We start from the raw sequence: 18086 nt of genomic DNA on the forward strand, positions 1-18086 counted from the left end.
CGTAGCCCTGGCTGTCCTGGAACTCACTCTGTAGACCAGGCTGGCCTCAAACTCAGAAATCCACCTGCCTCTGCCTCCCAAGTGCTGGGATTAAAGGCATGCACCACCACTGCCCGGCTGAATTCATTGTTCTTAATAGCTGAGTAATATTCCATTATGTAAATGTACCACATTTTCTGTATCTATCCCTCTGTTGAAGGACATCTGGGTTCTTTCCAGCTTCTGGCTATTATAAATAAGGCTGCTATGAATATAATGGAGCATGTGTCCTTGTCACTTGTTGGAGCATCTTTTAGGTATATGCCCAGGAGTAGTATAGCTAGGTCCTCAGGTAGGATTATCCAGTTTTCTGAGGAACTGCCAGACTGATTTCCAGAGTGGTTGTACCAGATTACCTTCCAACCTACAATGGAGGAGTGTTCCTCTTTCTCCACATCCTCGCCAGCATCTACTATCACCTGAGTTTTTGATCTTAGTCATTCTGACTGGTGTGAGGTAGAATCTCAGGATTGTTTTGATTTGCATTTCTCTGACGATTAAAGATATTGAACATTTCTTTAGGTGCTTCTCTGCTATTAGATATTCCTCAGTTGAAAATTCCTTGTTGAGCTCTGTACCCCATTTTTAATAGGGTTATTTGATTGTCTGAAGTCTAATTTCTTGAGTTCTTTGAATATTTTGGGTATTAGCAGTCTATCAGATGTAGGATTGATAAAGATCTTTTCCCAATCTGTTGGATGCCATGTTGTCCTATTGACAGTGTCCTTTGCCTTACAGAAACTTTGCAATTTTATGAAGTCCCATTTGTCAATTTTTGATCTCAGAACATAAGCCATTGGTGTTCTGTTTAGGAACTTTTCACCTGTGCTCATGTGTTCGAAGATCTTCCCCATCTTCTTTTCTATTAGTTTCAGTGTATCTGGTTTTATGTGGTGGTCCTTGATCCACTTGGACTTGAGCTTTGTACAAGGAGATAAGAATGAATCGATTTGCATTCTTCAACATGCTGACTGCCAGTTGAACTAGCACCATTTGTTGAAAATGCTGTCTTTTTTCAACTGGATTGTTTTATCTCCTTGTCAAAGATCAATTGTCTCTGTCCAATACCATGCAGTTTTTATCACTATTGCTTTATAGTACAGCTTGAGATCCTGGATGGTGTTTCCCCAGTAGTTCTTTTATTGTTGAGAATAGTTTTCCCTATCCTGGGTTTTTTGTTATTCCATGAATTTGAAAATTGATTTAAGTTGGAATTTTGATAGGGATTGCATTGAATCTGTAGATTACTTTTGGCAAGATGGCCATTTTTACTGTATTGATCCCACCAATCCATGAGCATGGGAGATCTTTCCATCTTCTGAGATCTTCAATTTCTTTCTTCAGAGACTTGAAGTTCTTGTCATACAGATCTTTGACTTGCTTGGTTAGATTCACACGAAGATGTTTTATATTATTTGTGACTATTGTGAAGGGTGTCATTTCCATAATTTCTTTTTCAGTCTGTTTATCTTTCATGTAGAGGAAGGCTACTGATTTGTTTGAGTTGATTTTATATCCAGCCACTTTGCTGAAGTTGTTTATCAGGTTATGGAGTTCTCTGGTGGAAGTTCTGGGGTCACTTAAGTATACTATCATATCATCTGATATGGTATAGTGATATTTTGACTTCTTCCTTTCCTATTTGTATCCCTTTGACTTCTTTTTGTTTTCTAATTGCTCTGGCTAGGACTTCCAGTACTATATTGAATATGTAGGGGGAGAGTGGGCAGCCTTGTCTAGTCCCTGATCTTAGTGGGATTGCTTCAAGTTTTTTTCCATTTAGTTTGATGATGGCTACTGGTTTGCTGTATATTGCTTTTACTATTTTTAGGTGTGGTCCTTAAATTCATGATCTTTCTAAGTCTTTTACCATGAAGGGATGTTGAATTTTGTCAAATGCTTTCTCAGCATCTAGTGAGATGATCATGTGGTTTTTTTCTTTGAGTTTGTTTATATGTTGATTAAGTTGATGCATTTCCATATATTGAACCATCCCTGCATTCCTGGGATAAAGCCTACTTGATCATAATGGATGTTTATTTTAATGTGTTCTTGGATTCAGTTTTTGCGAATTTTATTGAATAGTTTTGCATTGATATTCATAAGGGAGGTTGGTCTGAAGTTCTCTTTCTTTGTTAGATCTTTGTGTGGTTTATGTATGAGAGTAATTGTGGCTTCATAGAACTGATTGGGTAGTGTTCCTTCTGTTTCTGTTTTGTGGAATAGTTCATAGAGAATTAGGTATTAGGTTTTTTTGGAAGCTCTGATAGGATTCTGCACTAAAACCATCTGGTCCTGGGCTTTTAGGTACAGAGACTTTTAATGACTGCCACTGTTTCTTTAGGGGTTATGGGACTGTTTGGATTATTTATCTGATCCTGATTTAACTTTGGTACCTTGTATATGTCCAGAAAATTTTCCATTTCATCCAGATTTTCCAGCTTTGTTGAAGATAGGCTTTTGTAGCAGAATCTGATGATTTTTTGAATGTTCTCGTTTTCTGTTATGTCTCCCTTTTCATTCTGATTTTATTAATTTGGACACTGTCTCTGTGCCCTCTGGTTATTCTGGCTAAGAGTTTATTTATCTTGTTGATTTTCTCAAAGAATCAGCTCTTGGTTTTGTTGATTCTTTCTATAGGTTTGTTTTTTTGTTTTGTTTTGTTTCTACTTGGCTGATTTCAACCCTGAGTTTGATTATTTCCTGCCATCTACTCCTCTTGGGTGCATTTGCTTCTTTTTGTTCTAGATCTTTCAGGTGTGCTGTCAAGCTGCTAGTGTGTGCTCTCTCCAGTTTATTTTTGTAGGCACTTAGTGCTATGAGTTTTCCTTTTAGCACTGCTTTCATTGTGTCTCACAAGTTTGGGTATGATGTCTCTTCATATTCATTAAATTCTAAAAAGTCTTTAGTTTCTTTCTTTATTTCTTCCTTGATCAAGTTATCATTGAGTAGAACGTTGTCCAGTTTCCACGTGTATGTAGGCTTTCCATTGATTTTGTCATTATTGAAGACCAGCTTTAGTTTGTGATAACCTGTTAGGATGGATGGGATTATTTCAATTTTCTTGTATCTGTTGAGGCCTGTTTTGTGACCAATTATATGGTCAATTTTGGAGAAGGTACTATGAGGTGCTGAGAAGAAGGTATATTCTTTTCTTTCTGGATGCAATGTTCTATAGACATCTGCTAAATCCTTTGGTTCATAACTTCTCTTCGTTTCACTGTGTGTTCTTTGTAGTTTCTGTTTCCATTATCTGTCCATTGATGAGAGTGGAGTGTTTAGGTCTCCCACTATTATTGTGTGAGATGCAATATGTGCTTTGAACTTTAGTAAAGTTTCTTTTATGAATGTGGGTGCCCTTGCATTTGGAGCATAGATGTTCAGAATTGAGATTTCATCTTGGTTGACTTTTCCTTTGACAAGTATGAAGGGTCCTTCCTCATCTTTTTTGATAACTTTTGGTTGAAAGTTGATTTTATTGGATATTAAAATGGCTACTCCAACTTGTTTCTTGGGACCATTTGCATGGAAAATTGTTTTCCAACCTTTTACTCTGAAGTAGTATCTATTTTTGTCACTGAGGTGCGTTTCCTTTTCTGGGTTCCATTTATCCATCAAATCTGTTAGTCTACATCTTTTTATTGGAGAATTGAGTCCATTGATGTTGAGAGATATGAAGAGAAAGTGATTGTTCCTTCCTGTTATTTTTGTTATTAGAGGTTTGTGTGGCTATCTTCTTTTACGTTTGTTGGAAGATTACTTTCTTGCTTTTTCTAGAGTATAATTTCAGTTCTTTTTTTTTTTTTTTTTTTGTTTGGTTTTTTCAAGACAGGTTTTCTCTGTGTAGCCCTGGCTATCCTGGAACTTACTCTGTAGACCAGGCTAGCCTCAAACTCTCGAACTCAGAAATCCGCCTGCCTCTGCCTCCCAAGTGCTGGGATTAAAGGCGTGTGCCACCACTGCCCGGCTAATTTCCCTCCTTTTGTTGGAGATTTTCATCTATTATCCTTTGTAGGGCTGGATTTGTGGAAAGATATTATGTACATTTGGTTTTGTCATGGAATATCTTGGTTTCTCCATCTATGATTATTGAGAGTTTTGCTGGATATAGTAGTCTCGGCTGGCATTTGTGTTCTCTTAGGGTTGGTATGACATCTGTCCAGGATCTTCTGGTTTTTATAGTCTCTGGATAGAAGTCTAGTGTAATTCTGATAGGTCTGCCTTTATAAGTTGCTTCACCTTTTTCCCTTACTGCTTTTAATATTCTTCCTTTGTTTTGTATATTTGGTGTTTTGATTATTATGTGACTGGAGGTATCTCTTTTCTGATCTAGTCTATTTGGAGTTTTGTAGGCTTCTTGTATGTTCATATGCATCTTTTTTTTCTAGGTTAGGGAGGTTTTCTTCTTCTATAAGTTGTTGAAGATATTTACTGGCCCATTAAGTTGGGAATCTTCACTCTCTTCTATACCTGTTAACCTTAAGCTTGTTTCCTGGGTTTCCTGGATGTTATGGGTTAGGAGCTTTTTGGATTTTGTATTTTCTTTGACAATTGTGTCAATGTTTTCTATGGTATCTTCTGCACCTGATTCTCTCTTCTATCTCTTGTATTTTGTTGGTGATGGTTGTGTCTATGACTCCTGATTTCTTTCCTAGGTTTTCTATATCCAGGTTAGTCTCTCTTTGTGATTTTGTTATTGTTTCTACTTCTATTTTTATGTCTTGGATGGTTTTGTTCAATTCCTTCACCTGTTTGGTTGTGTTCTCTTGTAATTTTTTAAGGGATTTTTTTTGTTCCCTCTTTAAGGGCTTCTACCTGTTTGCCTGTGTCCTCCTGTGTTTCTTTGAGGGAATTATTTATGTCCTTCCTAAAGTCCTCTATCATCAACATGAGAAATGATTTTAAATCTGAATCTTGGTTTTCTTGTGTCATGGGGTGGCTTGCTATGGTGGGAGAACTATGTTCTGATGATGCCAAATAGCCTTTGTTGCTGTTGTTTATGTTCTTGCGCTTGCCTTTTGCCATCTGGTTATCTCTAGTGCTCTGACTGGAGCCTATCTCTCCTGTTATCTTGGTTGTGTCAGAACTCCTCACAGTTTAGGTCTCTCTGTAATCCTGAGATCCTGGGGGTAAGAGCTTCTGGGAGTCAAGCTGCTTCTGGGATTCTGATATCTTGGTGTGACCAAGCTCCTGATATCCTGTGATCCTATGATCCTTTGTTCCTGAGTGTGTTAGACCTCCTGGGAGTCCAGCCTCCTCTGTGTATTCTGGGATTGGGTGCAGAGCTGGTGTGCTAGGTCAGCTCAGGGTACAGGTGCAGACCCGAAGACAGAGTTTTTCATAGCAACAGAGTTCAGGATTTTTTATCTGAATGTAGGCTCTTTAAAACTCTTAGAGAGATCTTGGAAGAAACAGATGGAATGTCTATATCCCACACCATCAGAACTTAGAGAACCCCATAGAAGATGAGTGTAAGAGCTGGAATGAGTGGAAGACACCAAGAATACAAGGCCCTCTAAATCAACAAGAGGAAATCTCATATGAACCCCTAGAGCCTGAAGCAGCAGTAGCATGCACAGGGCCTTCAGGGTTCTGCAGTGGTCCTCTGAGCATATTTTCTACCTTTCTGTTTAGTGTTTTTATGGCATTCCTGAGTGTGTGAATGAGTGAGTGGGTCTCTGATTCTAGTACCTTCTCTTGAACTCTTATCTTTTTATTGATTTGCCTTGTCCCTCCTTTGATGTGATGGCTTTTGTTTTATCTTATTATATTCTATTTTGTTGTGTTTTGTTGTTACATCTTAGAAACTTGTTCTTTCCTAATGAGAGACAGAAAGTGAGTGGATCATGATGGGAGGGAAGGTGAGGAAGAACCTGGAGGAGTAGAGAGGTTAAACTATCATCAGGATACATTATTTGAGAAAAGAATCTACTTTTAGTAAAGGGAATTTTTTTTCACTTGAAAATAGGATTTTTATTCAAGTTGTCTTGTTTTCTCCATTCTTAGATGACAATGTTTACATTCTGAAAAGAAGACAATATTTTACTAAAGTAATGTTTCAACTAATCTTATTTGAGCATCAGTGAGATAGCTCACTGGGAACTGTCTGTGGTGTGCAAAGCTGGCAACCTAATATTGATCATCATATAAAAATGTTCAAATAGACCCCACAAACCTCTCTTCCAGTCTTCAGATATGTGTGTGTCATGGCACTAAAAACCCATAATAACAACACACACACACACATACACACACACACACACACACACACACACACACACACACCAGAATTATTTTTTCTTAAATAAGCCTCATTGTTGTTATATTATATAGCATTTCTAAATAATTCCCATAGGAGGCAGGGCTTCAAGATGAAAGTCAATCATGGGTAGAAGCTGACATCCATGTGTTCTGCTTGAGAGAGCTTTGTGAAGCTCACCAGATACCTCAGCTCTTGTAAACCAAATCACAGTATTTTATCCACATATAAACTCAATCATTCACCCCAGATTCCCTTTTGATTGTCTCACAAATCATTGTTTTATGACTTCAGCCCCTTGATTCTTAGAAATGACAGCATGTACATCTTTTAACATAGTAGTTGAATCCAGAGATCTGCCTACCTTTGGAAGCACAGACAATTAACTAACTGTGTGGGATCCCATCCTGAAATTACTATTCCCACCACACCTGTGCCTAAAATTGATCAGTCGCAGGCAGACCTTAAACTCAGGAATCTCCCTACTTTTATATCTTTTTGAAAAGAAGTATTATTGCAGCTACCTTTGTTATTTTAGGTCTATGAAACCCCTCATGCAATTCACATTGCATCTATGTATTTTCCATAGTTATGAAATTATATATTTTTGAGCTCATGTTTTCAAAGTTCTTTCCCACATCCTTAAGGGCTATCCTAAAGATCATAGCACTTAGCATTTTTGCTGAGGAACATATACACACCCTGCACTCCTGGACTCTTGCTGTTTCTAATTATCATGGAGTCAATAACCTTGGCAGAAAGAACATTACCCAATAACCTTGGGAGGGAAAATATTTATAAAAGGCGAAACATGAAGTAAATTATGTACATCATTACACAAGCAAGCCCTAGGTCCACAGCAACTGTCAACACTTGTGGAGGCCAACACCCTGCTAGCTCTGCTCCATGATAGGAACCATGTCAAGCTGTCCCTTTCATGGCCATGCAGAACTGGACAAGAATTGGAGATGTCCTCCATTACATTTGAATGCACATGGTAAATAACTTGCTTCTTTCAAGGCTATGATGAAAAGTGATAAAACACATTTTTTCCCTTGAAATTGAAGACAACTATGATGTCTAAAACCTTTATCAAAATTGTTTACAATAGGGTTTGATATTCATTCATGGTGAATACTGTGGCCTGTACAGAGGGGTCAATGATCAGTGAGTACCTATTGAATTGCTTTATCATTATGGCATTTTCTATGCACAGGTCATTGGCAGGTAGGGAGCTAGCTTGCCAGCAGAGGTGCTCATCAGCATTGGAGAGGTACTCTGTCCTTACAATGTCTGTGTGGAACTTGATGTTGCCTTGCTGTAAGTGATGAGACCAGGTGGTAAACAAGTTCTGGCGCATCTGCTGGTCAATGTAACCTGCATAAGCAATGACAGTCGCTGACAGGAGGCTGTCCCCAGCAATTGTAGACATCTGGTTTTTAAAGGTTTCACTTTTCTTTTCCCAATGTTCCCTTTCAGCAGCTAAACTCTTTAGCAGTGCAGTGTTCTGGTTTACTTTTGTTTTGACAGCTGCCAGGTCTGCCTTGATGTCTTGGGCCTCTGAGATGAGGACAGCATCCAGATCCAGGATCATCTGCCCCACCTTATTGTCTTTCTGCTGGTTATCCCTGGCTTCATCTTCTAGCTTCTGTAGCTCATTCCATAGGGGCTCCACTTGCTTTAACATGTCTGCATAATTGAGCTGTGCAATCGCCCACTTCACCATAGGACTGCAAGCCAGGGATGCCCAGTTGATGATCTCATAGTTATAACGGGTTAGACATGTAGTTTTTCTTCATCTTCTCTCGTATGGCATCACTGATCTCCTCGGCTGAGAAGTTGATGGTGGGAATGAAGTTCTCTCTCATGATGATGAACCAGATCTGCTTTCAGTCCGTGGTGCTCTCACAAAGCAGCAGGCAGATATATGGACTCCAGTGCCAGCTTCAAAATGGCAGGAGGATTGGCCATGGACCTCCTGCTGCTTCTTGATGGACTTCACAGCATTCTGGGCCTTGATGACAGGCTCCACATTATCGTGATCCTCCTTGACACTCATCTGCATGTCTGCAATTACTTCCTGCTGTTTGTGCAGCTGCTCCTGAATTTCTTGCCTCATGACCTTTAATTTTTCAGAGCTCAACATTCAGGTGCTTTTGCTGCTCCTCCAACTTGCTGTGCTTCTCATGGAAGAGGTTGGCATAGTGATGGATGAAGTCCAGGTAATGCAGTGGCGTGATGGCCATCATTCTGCCACCTTGCTTCACCAGGCTCGAGTTAGCCTGGTGAAGAGTCTGATGAACAAACACACAGCTGTTCACAATGGCTTCCCGGAGTGTTAGGGGCTGTGGTAGTTTATCATACACAACTGGCATGTAGTCAGGCACTATATAGTTTGGCTTCTCCAGGTCCATTTTACTGGTGAATTCTTTGCCAACTTGATATAGTGCTTCAGTGGAGCAGTCACCAAACCAGTTCAGCACACACTTGTTGAAAAGGGCTGGAGAAGTGTCAGCCCTGTCCTTGAGCCCCTCTGAGGATGGATTCATGGTGAACACTATGTGCAGGTTGTGAATCACCTGGCTGGTGAACCACTTGTAGTGAACCTCATGTGAGTCCAGCATGAGACCTTCCTTCTGGGTCCCTTCTTTGCACTGAGTCATCAGCGTGGCATACTCATCCCCTTCAAAGAGCCCAGGAACCTTGGCATTGGACAAGGGTATCCATTGTTCCAGGAATCCAGAATCTAAGACATTGGATTTATCCTGATCTTAGGACAGTGCTGAGACATTCTGGCTGTAAAAAGGAAAAGATAGCCTTCATAATAGATGAATCCAATGTCTTAGAACTCCACAGTGGCAGCAGTGAGGGGTTCTGCATAGGTGTGGAGTGAGGGAATGAGCCACAGCATGGCACAGTTGTAGGTGCCATAGATTTGTGTCAGGGAGGCCAGTCCTGGGTAATCCACATATACAATAGGCACGTGGCACAAGAACCTATGTGAGAGGGGCTTTCTCCCAGGGTCAGTGGGTGGATTGCAAGCCCCAACAAACTGGATTTTCTCTAACTTCACCCATGTTTGGTCTGAGTTATGATAGAAGTCTCCATGATCCACCATCTGTCTCATGAAGGAGATGACTCTCTGTGTACTATACTTATCCATATCTGGCAAGTTGATTTCATCACAGAACAAGACCAGCCAGTTGCCAAACTGAACAGGAGCCAAGACAACACTGTTAGGTGTGCGCCTGTGTTTGCAGTAGTGGTCAAACGTCTTCAGCAACAGCTCTGGTGTAGTGGTACTTGAGAAGTTTCGGCCCACAACCTCCATGTCAGGCGAGGCCCGATGGGTGCTGAAGAGTGTCAAGGTCTTGCCAGACCCAGGAAGGCCACATAAGACCAGGGGTTTGTGTTCAGCCAGCCAAGTGTACAAGAGAGCTTCATGGCGGACTGTATCTAGGGATGGCACGATGCTATATGGGGCTGCTACCTTTTGTGTCTCCATTTCAATCTGAGGCACCTTGGCCTGCCACGGCAACCACTCTCCACTGATGGACACCTCATAGTCAATGATGGATGCAGTGGGCAGTGGCACAGTGGTGATCCTTCTGGTGTAGTATTCCAGCGTCTCAGTCTGCATGGGGAAATCAGGATAGTTGGCATTGTACTGTGACACGTTGCAACAGACCTGGTGCAACATGGAGAAGAGTGAGCCCAGGCAGTGCAGGCGTGTCAGGTCCATGATGTGCTCCCGCTTGAAGGCAAACTCCAGGACCTTGATGACCAAGCCATTGGATGTGAAGTATGGCTGCATGATTGTCACTGCATCTCTTTGAATCTGTAGCATTGGGGAAGCTACCCCTCCATCCTCATCATCTTTACCTTTTCACCTATGCGTGTCCTCCCCTTCATCCAGGGGAATGCTGTGCAGCCTGGCCAGGAAGTTATTGAAGATCATGTCTGTGCTCAGTACGTCCTCACTGAACCACACCATGCCACAGCGAGACACTGTGGCCAGGGTTGCATACTTCAAACATTATTCTCAAATTGGGTGGCAGGCTAACTCTCCATTATGCAACATCAAGAGCTTTTTGTCATCTAGCAAGGAGTTCAGGTTCTCCACTCACTCGGGGTCCACATTGCCATCAAAGACAATCCACTGGTGTTTCTGCAGCTCACCTCTTACACTGACTATGATCTTTCTCAGCACATGTGTGAAGAGTCCATCTGTCTACTCCCTAGTGTTGGGATCCAAGGTTCCCTAGAGGTGGTCTTTGCTGACAGCCTTGGGGTCAATTATGTGGGCCTCTCAAAAGCCTTCAGCAGTACATGCCAGTACTGAAGGCCCAACTATCATCAGACCATGGCTAATCTGAGTGATCTGTTAGAGATGGAGAACCTTTTCAACCCACATCCTGCCAACTTCTTCTCTATCACTGTATGTCAAATACATCTCCTGACACATTTTCCTAAGCTCTTCTCGAAGGGCTGTCATCTCCCCATGGTGGTACTAGACTCCAGGGAACACATCTGACAGGAGACTGAAGAGCAGTGGGCTATCTTCTGCCACCAGCTTGGGCACCATTGTCTCGAAGACACTTTGGGTCAGAATCTCCTACTCAGGCAGATTCTCGGCAATCTCTCTATTATCAACTGCTTCTCCTTATTCTACTTTCTCCCTCTTCGTCTTCTGGATCCTCTCCCTCTTCACATTACCTGCACTTATGAGCACACTCTTCAAAGCACGAAGACCAAAGTCATAATGGATTTTCAAAGAAAGCTGCTCATTACAGAGTTTAAAGAATGGGATGATTTTTTTGGCAAGGACCTCAGCAGTCTGGAAGCCCTGTGAGTACAGCATGACCTGGGCGATCAGCTACCAGTCAGGCCTGGTCATCACTAAGCTCCGGAAGAGCTTCTTGAGGTTGTCTGGGAGGTTTGAGCTACCTGCATAGCCCGGGTTCATATTGATGAAGCTAGCCATGTCTGGGCTAACCTTGACTTGTTTGTTCAGTGGCTCACAAGTAATGGGGGCTGAGGTCTTATCGTAGTTGGCGTTGGAATGCTCCCGAAGTACCTCTTGTATGCACTGCACCTGCTGGGATACAGCTGAGAGCATCGGCTCCTCCAGGCGGTTAAACTTATCAAAGCAGCTCCATGCACTAACTTGACAAAGCCCCACAGAGATACGTCCCATCACCTGGAAATCAAAGATTTCAACTTAGTTTTTGAAAACGTAGATTTCAGCTGTGACAAACTGCCCCAGCTGATGACTGAGGACACCATCTTTCCAGTTCCAGAAGGTCCAAATGGGAGCCTTCAAGCCTGGCCTCCAAAGCTGTGTCATTGTCAAATAGCAACAGTCAGTGAGGGGTGTCTGAACCAGCTTGTCTTGAACTCAAAGCCATAGTTAAACTTAGCATTGACCATTTGAATGGACAGCTGCTGTAACACATCTGTTTGCTTAAGGTCAAAGTAAAATCGCATCTGGCTGAGCCATTTGAAAGATTTGGCATTGTCAGTCTTGCTTTTGTTCAAGGACCTGGTAATATCTTTTTGGTGAACCAACTCTGTGATCAAGTGCTCCAGCTTCCTCCTTCGGAGAGGGGGCTGCTCCATGAGGACAGAGTCTGCTAAGACATTGAGTGTGACTTCCACATTGCTTAGCACAGACTGCAAGGGTCTCACATCACCACCTCCCCTAACTCTGCTTAGTGCATTCTCCACATTCTCAGACCAGGCTGTTTGGGATGACAGTACCACTAGCTGGGCCTGGTATTTAGCGATCCAAGTAATGTAGGTATTTGGGTTAATAGAAGTTGCTTTTCCAAAAACCTCCACTTGTATAACACTCTGCCAGAAGTTTAGCCAAGGTGACTCTCATCTCCTTTTCCACCAGAGTGAGCCATTCATTGATTTTGGGGTGTTCGGTGATGGACACTGGAGTTTTTAACATAACTTCCTCCCCTTCTCAGGATGAAATGCTGAGGACCACAGAGTTGTCCTCATTTGAGATGATGCTAGAAACTCCAGCAAACATTTTCTTGAAGTGCTCCTGTAACTTGGCCACATTCTTGCTATTTCCAATGATTTCAAGCAAGTCCTCATCACCCACAAAGTTGAACCTGGGGAAAGGCGAGTGCTCCTGTTTCATGTACTCTACCAATGTTTTCTGGATCTTCTCGAGCTGGTCAGCCAACCTTTCCAGAGACCTCTGGACTCCCTGTATGTTCAGAACATCGATCACAAGTAAAGACTTGGAGACTTTTTCATCAGAGCCAGAAACTGTGCTGATACTCGGGAAGCACTGGGTTGACACAGGCAGCAGGTATTTGATGTCTGCACCGCCTGAGAAGATGCCTTCCAAGTAGACCCATCGTCTCTGCACATCAATCCACATGTCAAGGAGAGCCATTTGGTTCAGCTTGTCCTCCCAGCTCAGGGCATCTTCCTCAAAACCCTTGTAATATGGAGAGAGTTTCATGGCAGAGAGGCCGTCACTATGCTCCTTGGCCTTGTTGAAGAGGTCATCCAGCCTTGGATTAGGAGGCAGTTGTTCTGATAGTTGACTAAATGTAGTCCGTATGTGTTCCACACTTCCCATATCTGCTTTCAAAATTTTTCAAAAACCATCTCCCCTTATGCCACTAGCAACACATCCTTGACCATAGCTTTGTTCTTCTGAGTCAACATCCCAGATCTGGACTGGGGAAATTTTTTTAAAGGAAGCTCTAAAAAAAACATAAATAAAGCCCTCAATATCAAGTAATAGTAAATGAGAATTCACAATGTAGAACCAACAGGCTGGAGGAAATAAGTTATTCTCATTCCAAGTGATCCATCTCATGATTGAAATGAATAACTAGTTGATCAGTGAAAAATAGCCATGTAAGTGCATTGAAATAAAACTCTACTAGGTGCATTAAGAAATGACTCATGTATGGTCAGTTGAGTCTGTTGCTGCTGCCTTTATGAGATCAATATATTATGTAAAGTTGGGAGGAGAGAATGTGAGCATATTGATTAGACAGCCTGCTCAGAGTGAAAATATGCAGATCTGAGTCTGGAGGGAGGAAAAGCAAAAGCAAAATGGCATTATAAGGGTGCCCATGTCTTTATTGTGCTTTCTGACTCTGTCATCCAGGTCAGCTTGAATTCTTCCTGTTTGTTAGTGATGTGGTTTTGGGTGACTAGTCTGACACTCTTCTATAAATTCTTTGGAGGGAAAGTTTTCCATGATGGCAGCAAAGAAATAAAAAAAAAAATTCCAAATCATTCTAATTCAAATATAAGAAGGAAATCTAGGTAAAAGTGCTTTGCCCCATAGAAAAAACCTTAAGGAGGCAAGACCAAAGCTTCTGATTCTAAGACTTCCTTTACTTCTGTGAAGTCACTTTTCTAATCTGCAAAACATTTTAAAATTATTAAATCAAAAATTGGATGTTTTATTCATTGAAAGCCAGCATTCATTCTTAGATTGCTAACTTATAGATAAGTGACTCACCATGACTACTTGTATACTCAAAGTGAAGTAACAGTGCTAACTTGTCCAACTTGGGGGAGTAGTTTGATCCCATGAACAGAAACGTACCTTTAGTTACTAAAACTTACTTTTAGAATGGGTCTGCGCAGGTCTAAGTCAGATAGGGCTCCAACACTGAGAAGGGAAGTGAGCACAAGCTCCCATGCCTAAACCAGAAGCTATCTCCAGCTGCTGGCAAAGGAAAAATGAATTTTCTCACTGGAATGTCACTGGACATACAAACGACACCTAAGGACAGGCTCCATGTCCAGCAGTAGATGACCAACACAAAATGAACTCAGGACTGCTTTTTTTTTTAACCTTACAGGTCTTTTGTTTATATATCATGTTTTCTGATTTTGTGCTTTTATGGGATTTCTGTGTGAATGAAAGTGTGTATTTATGGCTATATATGTTCCTTGTGCTCTCTCTTGGCTCTTTTTGCTGTTTGTTTTTGGGTTGTTTGTTGTTGCCTGTTTTCTTATCAGGGAGAGAAAGAAAAGGTATGGATTTGGGTGGGTGGAGAGTGGGATGCTCTGGGAGGTGTTGGGGGAGGGGAAATTGATAAGAATATACTATATGAAAACCTATTTTCAATAAAAAGGTGAAAGATGAAGTAGTTTTTTTAATTGTAAGACTTACTCAACTGCTTTTTAAATGCCACATGTATTTCTTACTTGTTTTGATGCTATGGCAGAATACCCCGCTGAAAGCTGCTTCCAGAAGGGAGAGTTTGTTTTTGGCTCACAGTTCCAGGGTACAGTGTTTCATGGCAGGGAAGATATGGTAGCGGGCTTAAAGCAGGTCCCTGCAGTCAGGAAGCACAGGAAAGAATGCTGGTTTGCAGGGAGCTGTTTCCTTTATATTCATACCAGGACCCCAGCCCATGGAACAGTGCTGTCATCAGTGAAAGTTGGGTCTTTCCACCTCTATTAACTCAATCTAAATAGTTCTCCACACACTTGCCAGAGGCTAATATGATCTCAGGTATCCCTCACAGACATTCCCAGAAACTAATGAATTCTAGATAATCTCTCATGGACATATCTAGGGGATTCTAGATCTGTAGCGTTAACAGATAATACGAGCCCTCACTCTGTATGTAATGCCAAGGACCGCAGGTGCCGAGGATCTGTTTCAGTTGCTGAAGAATATGAAGACGCTTACAGAATTCAGTATAAAATGTTACTAAGTACCTGCTCCTAAAGGCATTGCAGATGTGTCTGCTATGCCACATATGTGTCAGTGGATGACAGAGAGGAGAGAGGCTATGTATACGCTCAGTGTTCTGACCTGTGAACATCTGAATAATTAGTAGCCTAACATTCCCTGAAAAAAAAAAAAAAGTCTGAGCCAGCCATCAGTCTTGTGCCAGGAGGCCTGGACAGAAAGCTAGCCTGAGATGACCATGAGTCTAGCAATAGACATGCTCGGACAGTCTCCTAGGATGGAGAGTAAGATGGAGACTAGAAGAACTCTGTCGGGGGTGAGCCAGAAACAGATGACTCTTGCAAGGGGCCACTTGGACACACCCTACCACTTCTCTCTGGAGTGGTAGTGTGGACAAGGAAGAAACCTCCTTCCTCTTACCCCCCCCACCCCCCGCACCACCTGCCAGAGGTGCAAGATGGCTTTGTTGGAGAAAATGTGTCATTGTATCAGCAGGCTTTGATGTCTCCTAGTGCTCAGGCTCTACCCAGTGGGGAAAAGAGCCTCCTTCTGGATGCATTCACATTAAGCTATAGAACTCTCCAGCACCACATCTGCATGCACAATTCCATGCTTCTTACCATGACAATGGACTGAACCTCTGAAACTGTAAGCCAGCCCCAATTAAATGTTTGCCTTTATAAGAGTTGATTTGGTCATGGTGTCTCTTCACAGCAGTATAACCCAAAGAAAGATAGAAGTTGGTACCAGGGACTGGTTATTGCTGTGATAGGCCTGGCGATGCTTTTGTTTGGAGGAACAAGGATTTTGGAACTTTGGATTTGGAAAGCAGTGGAATGCTTTAAATGGGGCTTACTGGCCATCCTAATAAGAATATGGAAGACATTGGTGATGCAAACTCTGGGAGGCTGGCTCAAGAGGTTTCAGGGGAAATGAATTTTTGTATGTTGCCTAGAGATCAGTTTTGTGATAATTTGGTGAAGACTTTGCCTCTTTTTACCATTGTCCTGAGAGTCTATTTATATTAATTGCATTAACAAAGGAAGTCTCAAAAAAGCCTAGTTTAGATTTTGTCCTGTGGTTCACTCTTATGAGGATCATTTTGATCAAGTGTAGCAAGCTTAGAAAGGAAAAATACAAAATGTACAGTTCAAAGAGAAAGTGGAGTGGCACTTAGTCTTGTGTTCAAAGATATTAAATGGAATGAAGGGAGTGTTGATCTCTGGGGAAGATCTGACCCAGCTAAACTTATGCATTTGCAATTAAACAAGGGTTAGTTATATCATGCTAGGCTTTATTATGACCTGGTTATTGTTTTCATTTGGACATAAAGAGATATGATTATGGCATCAAGCAGTCTAGTTACTAAATGGCAAGAGCTACAGAGAACATAACACAACAGTACAGTTGTTATATTGATACACACACACACACACACACACACACACACACACACACACACACATTTATATGCCAGCCTAGATATTTCCGGATTAAGAAGTCAATCTGACATGTTTCAGGGTCACTTAATTAAACTGGTCATTTTATATACTGTATACAATATATATTACCCCATTCTGAATTGGCATTGTTAAGAGAGTGATATATACTGAGTGCCTAGGATTTTATGTTTTAGACTTTACAACTTGGACGTGAATTGCAGGTAAGCAGACCTATATCCTCTGCCATCTTAATTTCCACTTAATATTAGCTGACTTTGTACTACGTTAATCCATGTGAATTCATTTTTTTTCGAAGCTTGGTTTATTTGAGTTAACCATGAACATTTCAGAATGTAGTAAGAACCCAATGAATCGAGTTATGATCTTTCTTTAGTAGGAAGCTGTTCTCTTATCTGTGTCTGTTAAGAGGTGATGTAATTTCAAAGTTTTTACAGAAGTATCATTTAATTTTATAAAATTTTCATGGATCTTGTTTTCACAGTTTTCTTAAGGTGTGTGGATCTGAATTAGTACGCCTTGAGTTATCTTGCAGCCACTTTCTTAATGACACTTGCTTGGAGGTTATTTCTGAAATGTGCCCAAATCTACAAGACTTAAATCTCTCGTCCTGTGATAAACTGCCACCTCAGGCTTTTGGCCATATTGCCAAGTTATGCAACCTCAAGAGGCTTGTTCTCTATCGGACAAAAGTAGAGGTAAGAATAACTCACTTGTGTTTTTCTTAATGAAACATCTGGCTGAATAGTAAATTGCTTTCAAATATTCATGTGATTGCTCATTTTAAAGCAGAGGTTATGACATCATGTGGATACTATAAAATCATTAAAATATTTTTACTCGCTTCAAAGTTGAAATGTATCATGGTTTTAAATGATAAACTTTTAAATGATGTTCAGGGTCCCTGGGAAAGAAAAACGGGTGGGCAGTGAGCCAAGTGCTGGCAGAGAATGTCTTCGAGGAAGAGGCAGGCAGATGACATGCAGGAGGGTTTTCGCTTGAAGTAGGAGGAAGCAAAGTGCGAGGTATTAGAAGTGGTATAGTAGTAAAATAATTAATGGTACCATAGTACCCAGGTCTCATGTTCTCAAAGCAGAATCTGTCATATATAAGCCTACTTTTTCCACGTGCATCTAGAGGACATATTTCCTTGTTAGTATGTGTTAGAGCCTAACTTTTCTTTAACTGTGTACTGTGTGTTATATTATAGTCTATTCACCATTCCCTAAGTGATCACTATAGTGGGATTTCTTGGACCTGACAGCAGAAGAATAATAATAACAGAGACTTATTAATATTTATATAGCTTAGGCTACCCCTAGCTAGCTCATCGAACTTAATTAACCAGTCTATTCTAGTCCATGTCTGCTATGTGTTCATAACCTCTTTCTCTCACTTAGGGCCTGCAGTATCCCTCCTACCAACCCAAGCAGCATGGTCTGCAAGGGGAGATCACACTTGCACACACCACACTCTGCCTGCCGCTCATGGCTAGGCCTGTCTGAGAGACACAGGTTGCTAGGAAGCCACGGCCAGCTCTGGGAAGTGTTTGTTCCTCACCTTCCTTTCAGAACTTTTCTCAGGGCCTAAGCTTGGATTTACTGCCCCACTATGGGTGCCAATATTTCTGGCCTTT

The 18086-nt window shown here is 41.4% G+C and overlaps 1 protein-coding gene and 1 non-coding gene across 5 annotated transcripts in view; both read left to right on the forward strand.

Annotated features, from left to right (window-relative positions):
• Fbxl4 (F-box and leucine rich repeat protein 4) overlaps positions 1-18086 on the forward strand; it is an 81869-nt gene that overhangs the window by 37703 nt on the left and 26080 nt on the right. For all 4 annotated transcript variants that reach the window (XM_028780864.1, XM_028780851.1, XM_028780848.1 and 1 more), the window contains one exon: positions 16935-17148. In XM_028780864.1, the coding sequence (XP_028636697.1) occupies positions 16935-17148 (214 nt within the window). The remainder of the gene's footprint in view (positions 1-16934; positions 17149-18086) is intronic.
• On the forward strand, positions 15016-15147 carry LOC114632808. The gene has a single exon (XR_003713134.1). It is a non-coding gene; the product is annotated as a small nucleolar RNA SNORA17 (small nucleolar RNA).

This window comes from Grammomys surdaster, unplaced genomic scaffold, assembly GCF_004785775.1.
Source record: "Grammomys surdaster isolate TR1022 unplaced genomic scaffold, NIH_TR_1.0 97, whole genome shotgun sequence".
NCBI lineage: Eukaryota > Metazoa > Chordata > Mammalia > Rodentia > Muridae > Grammomys > Grammomys surdaster.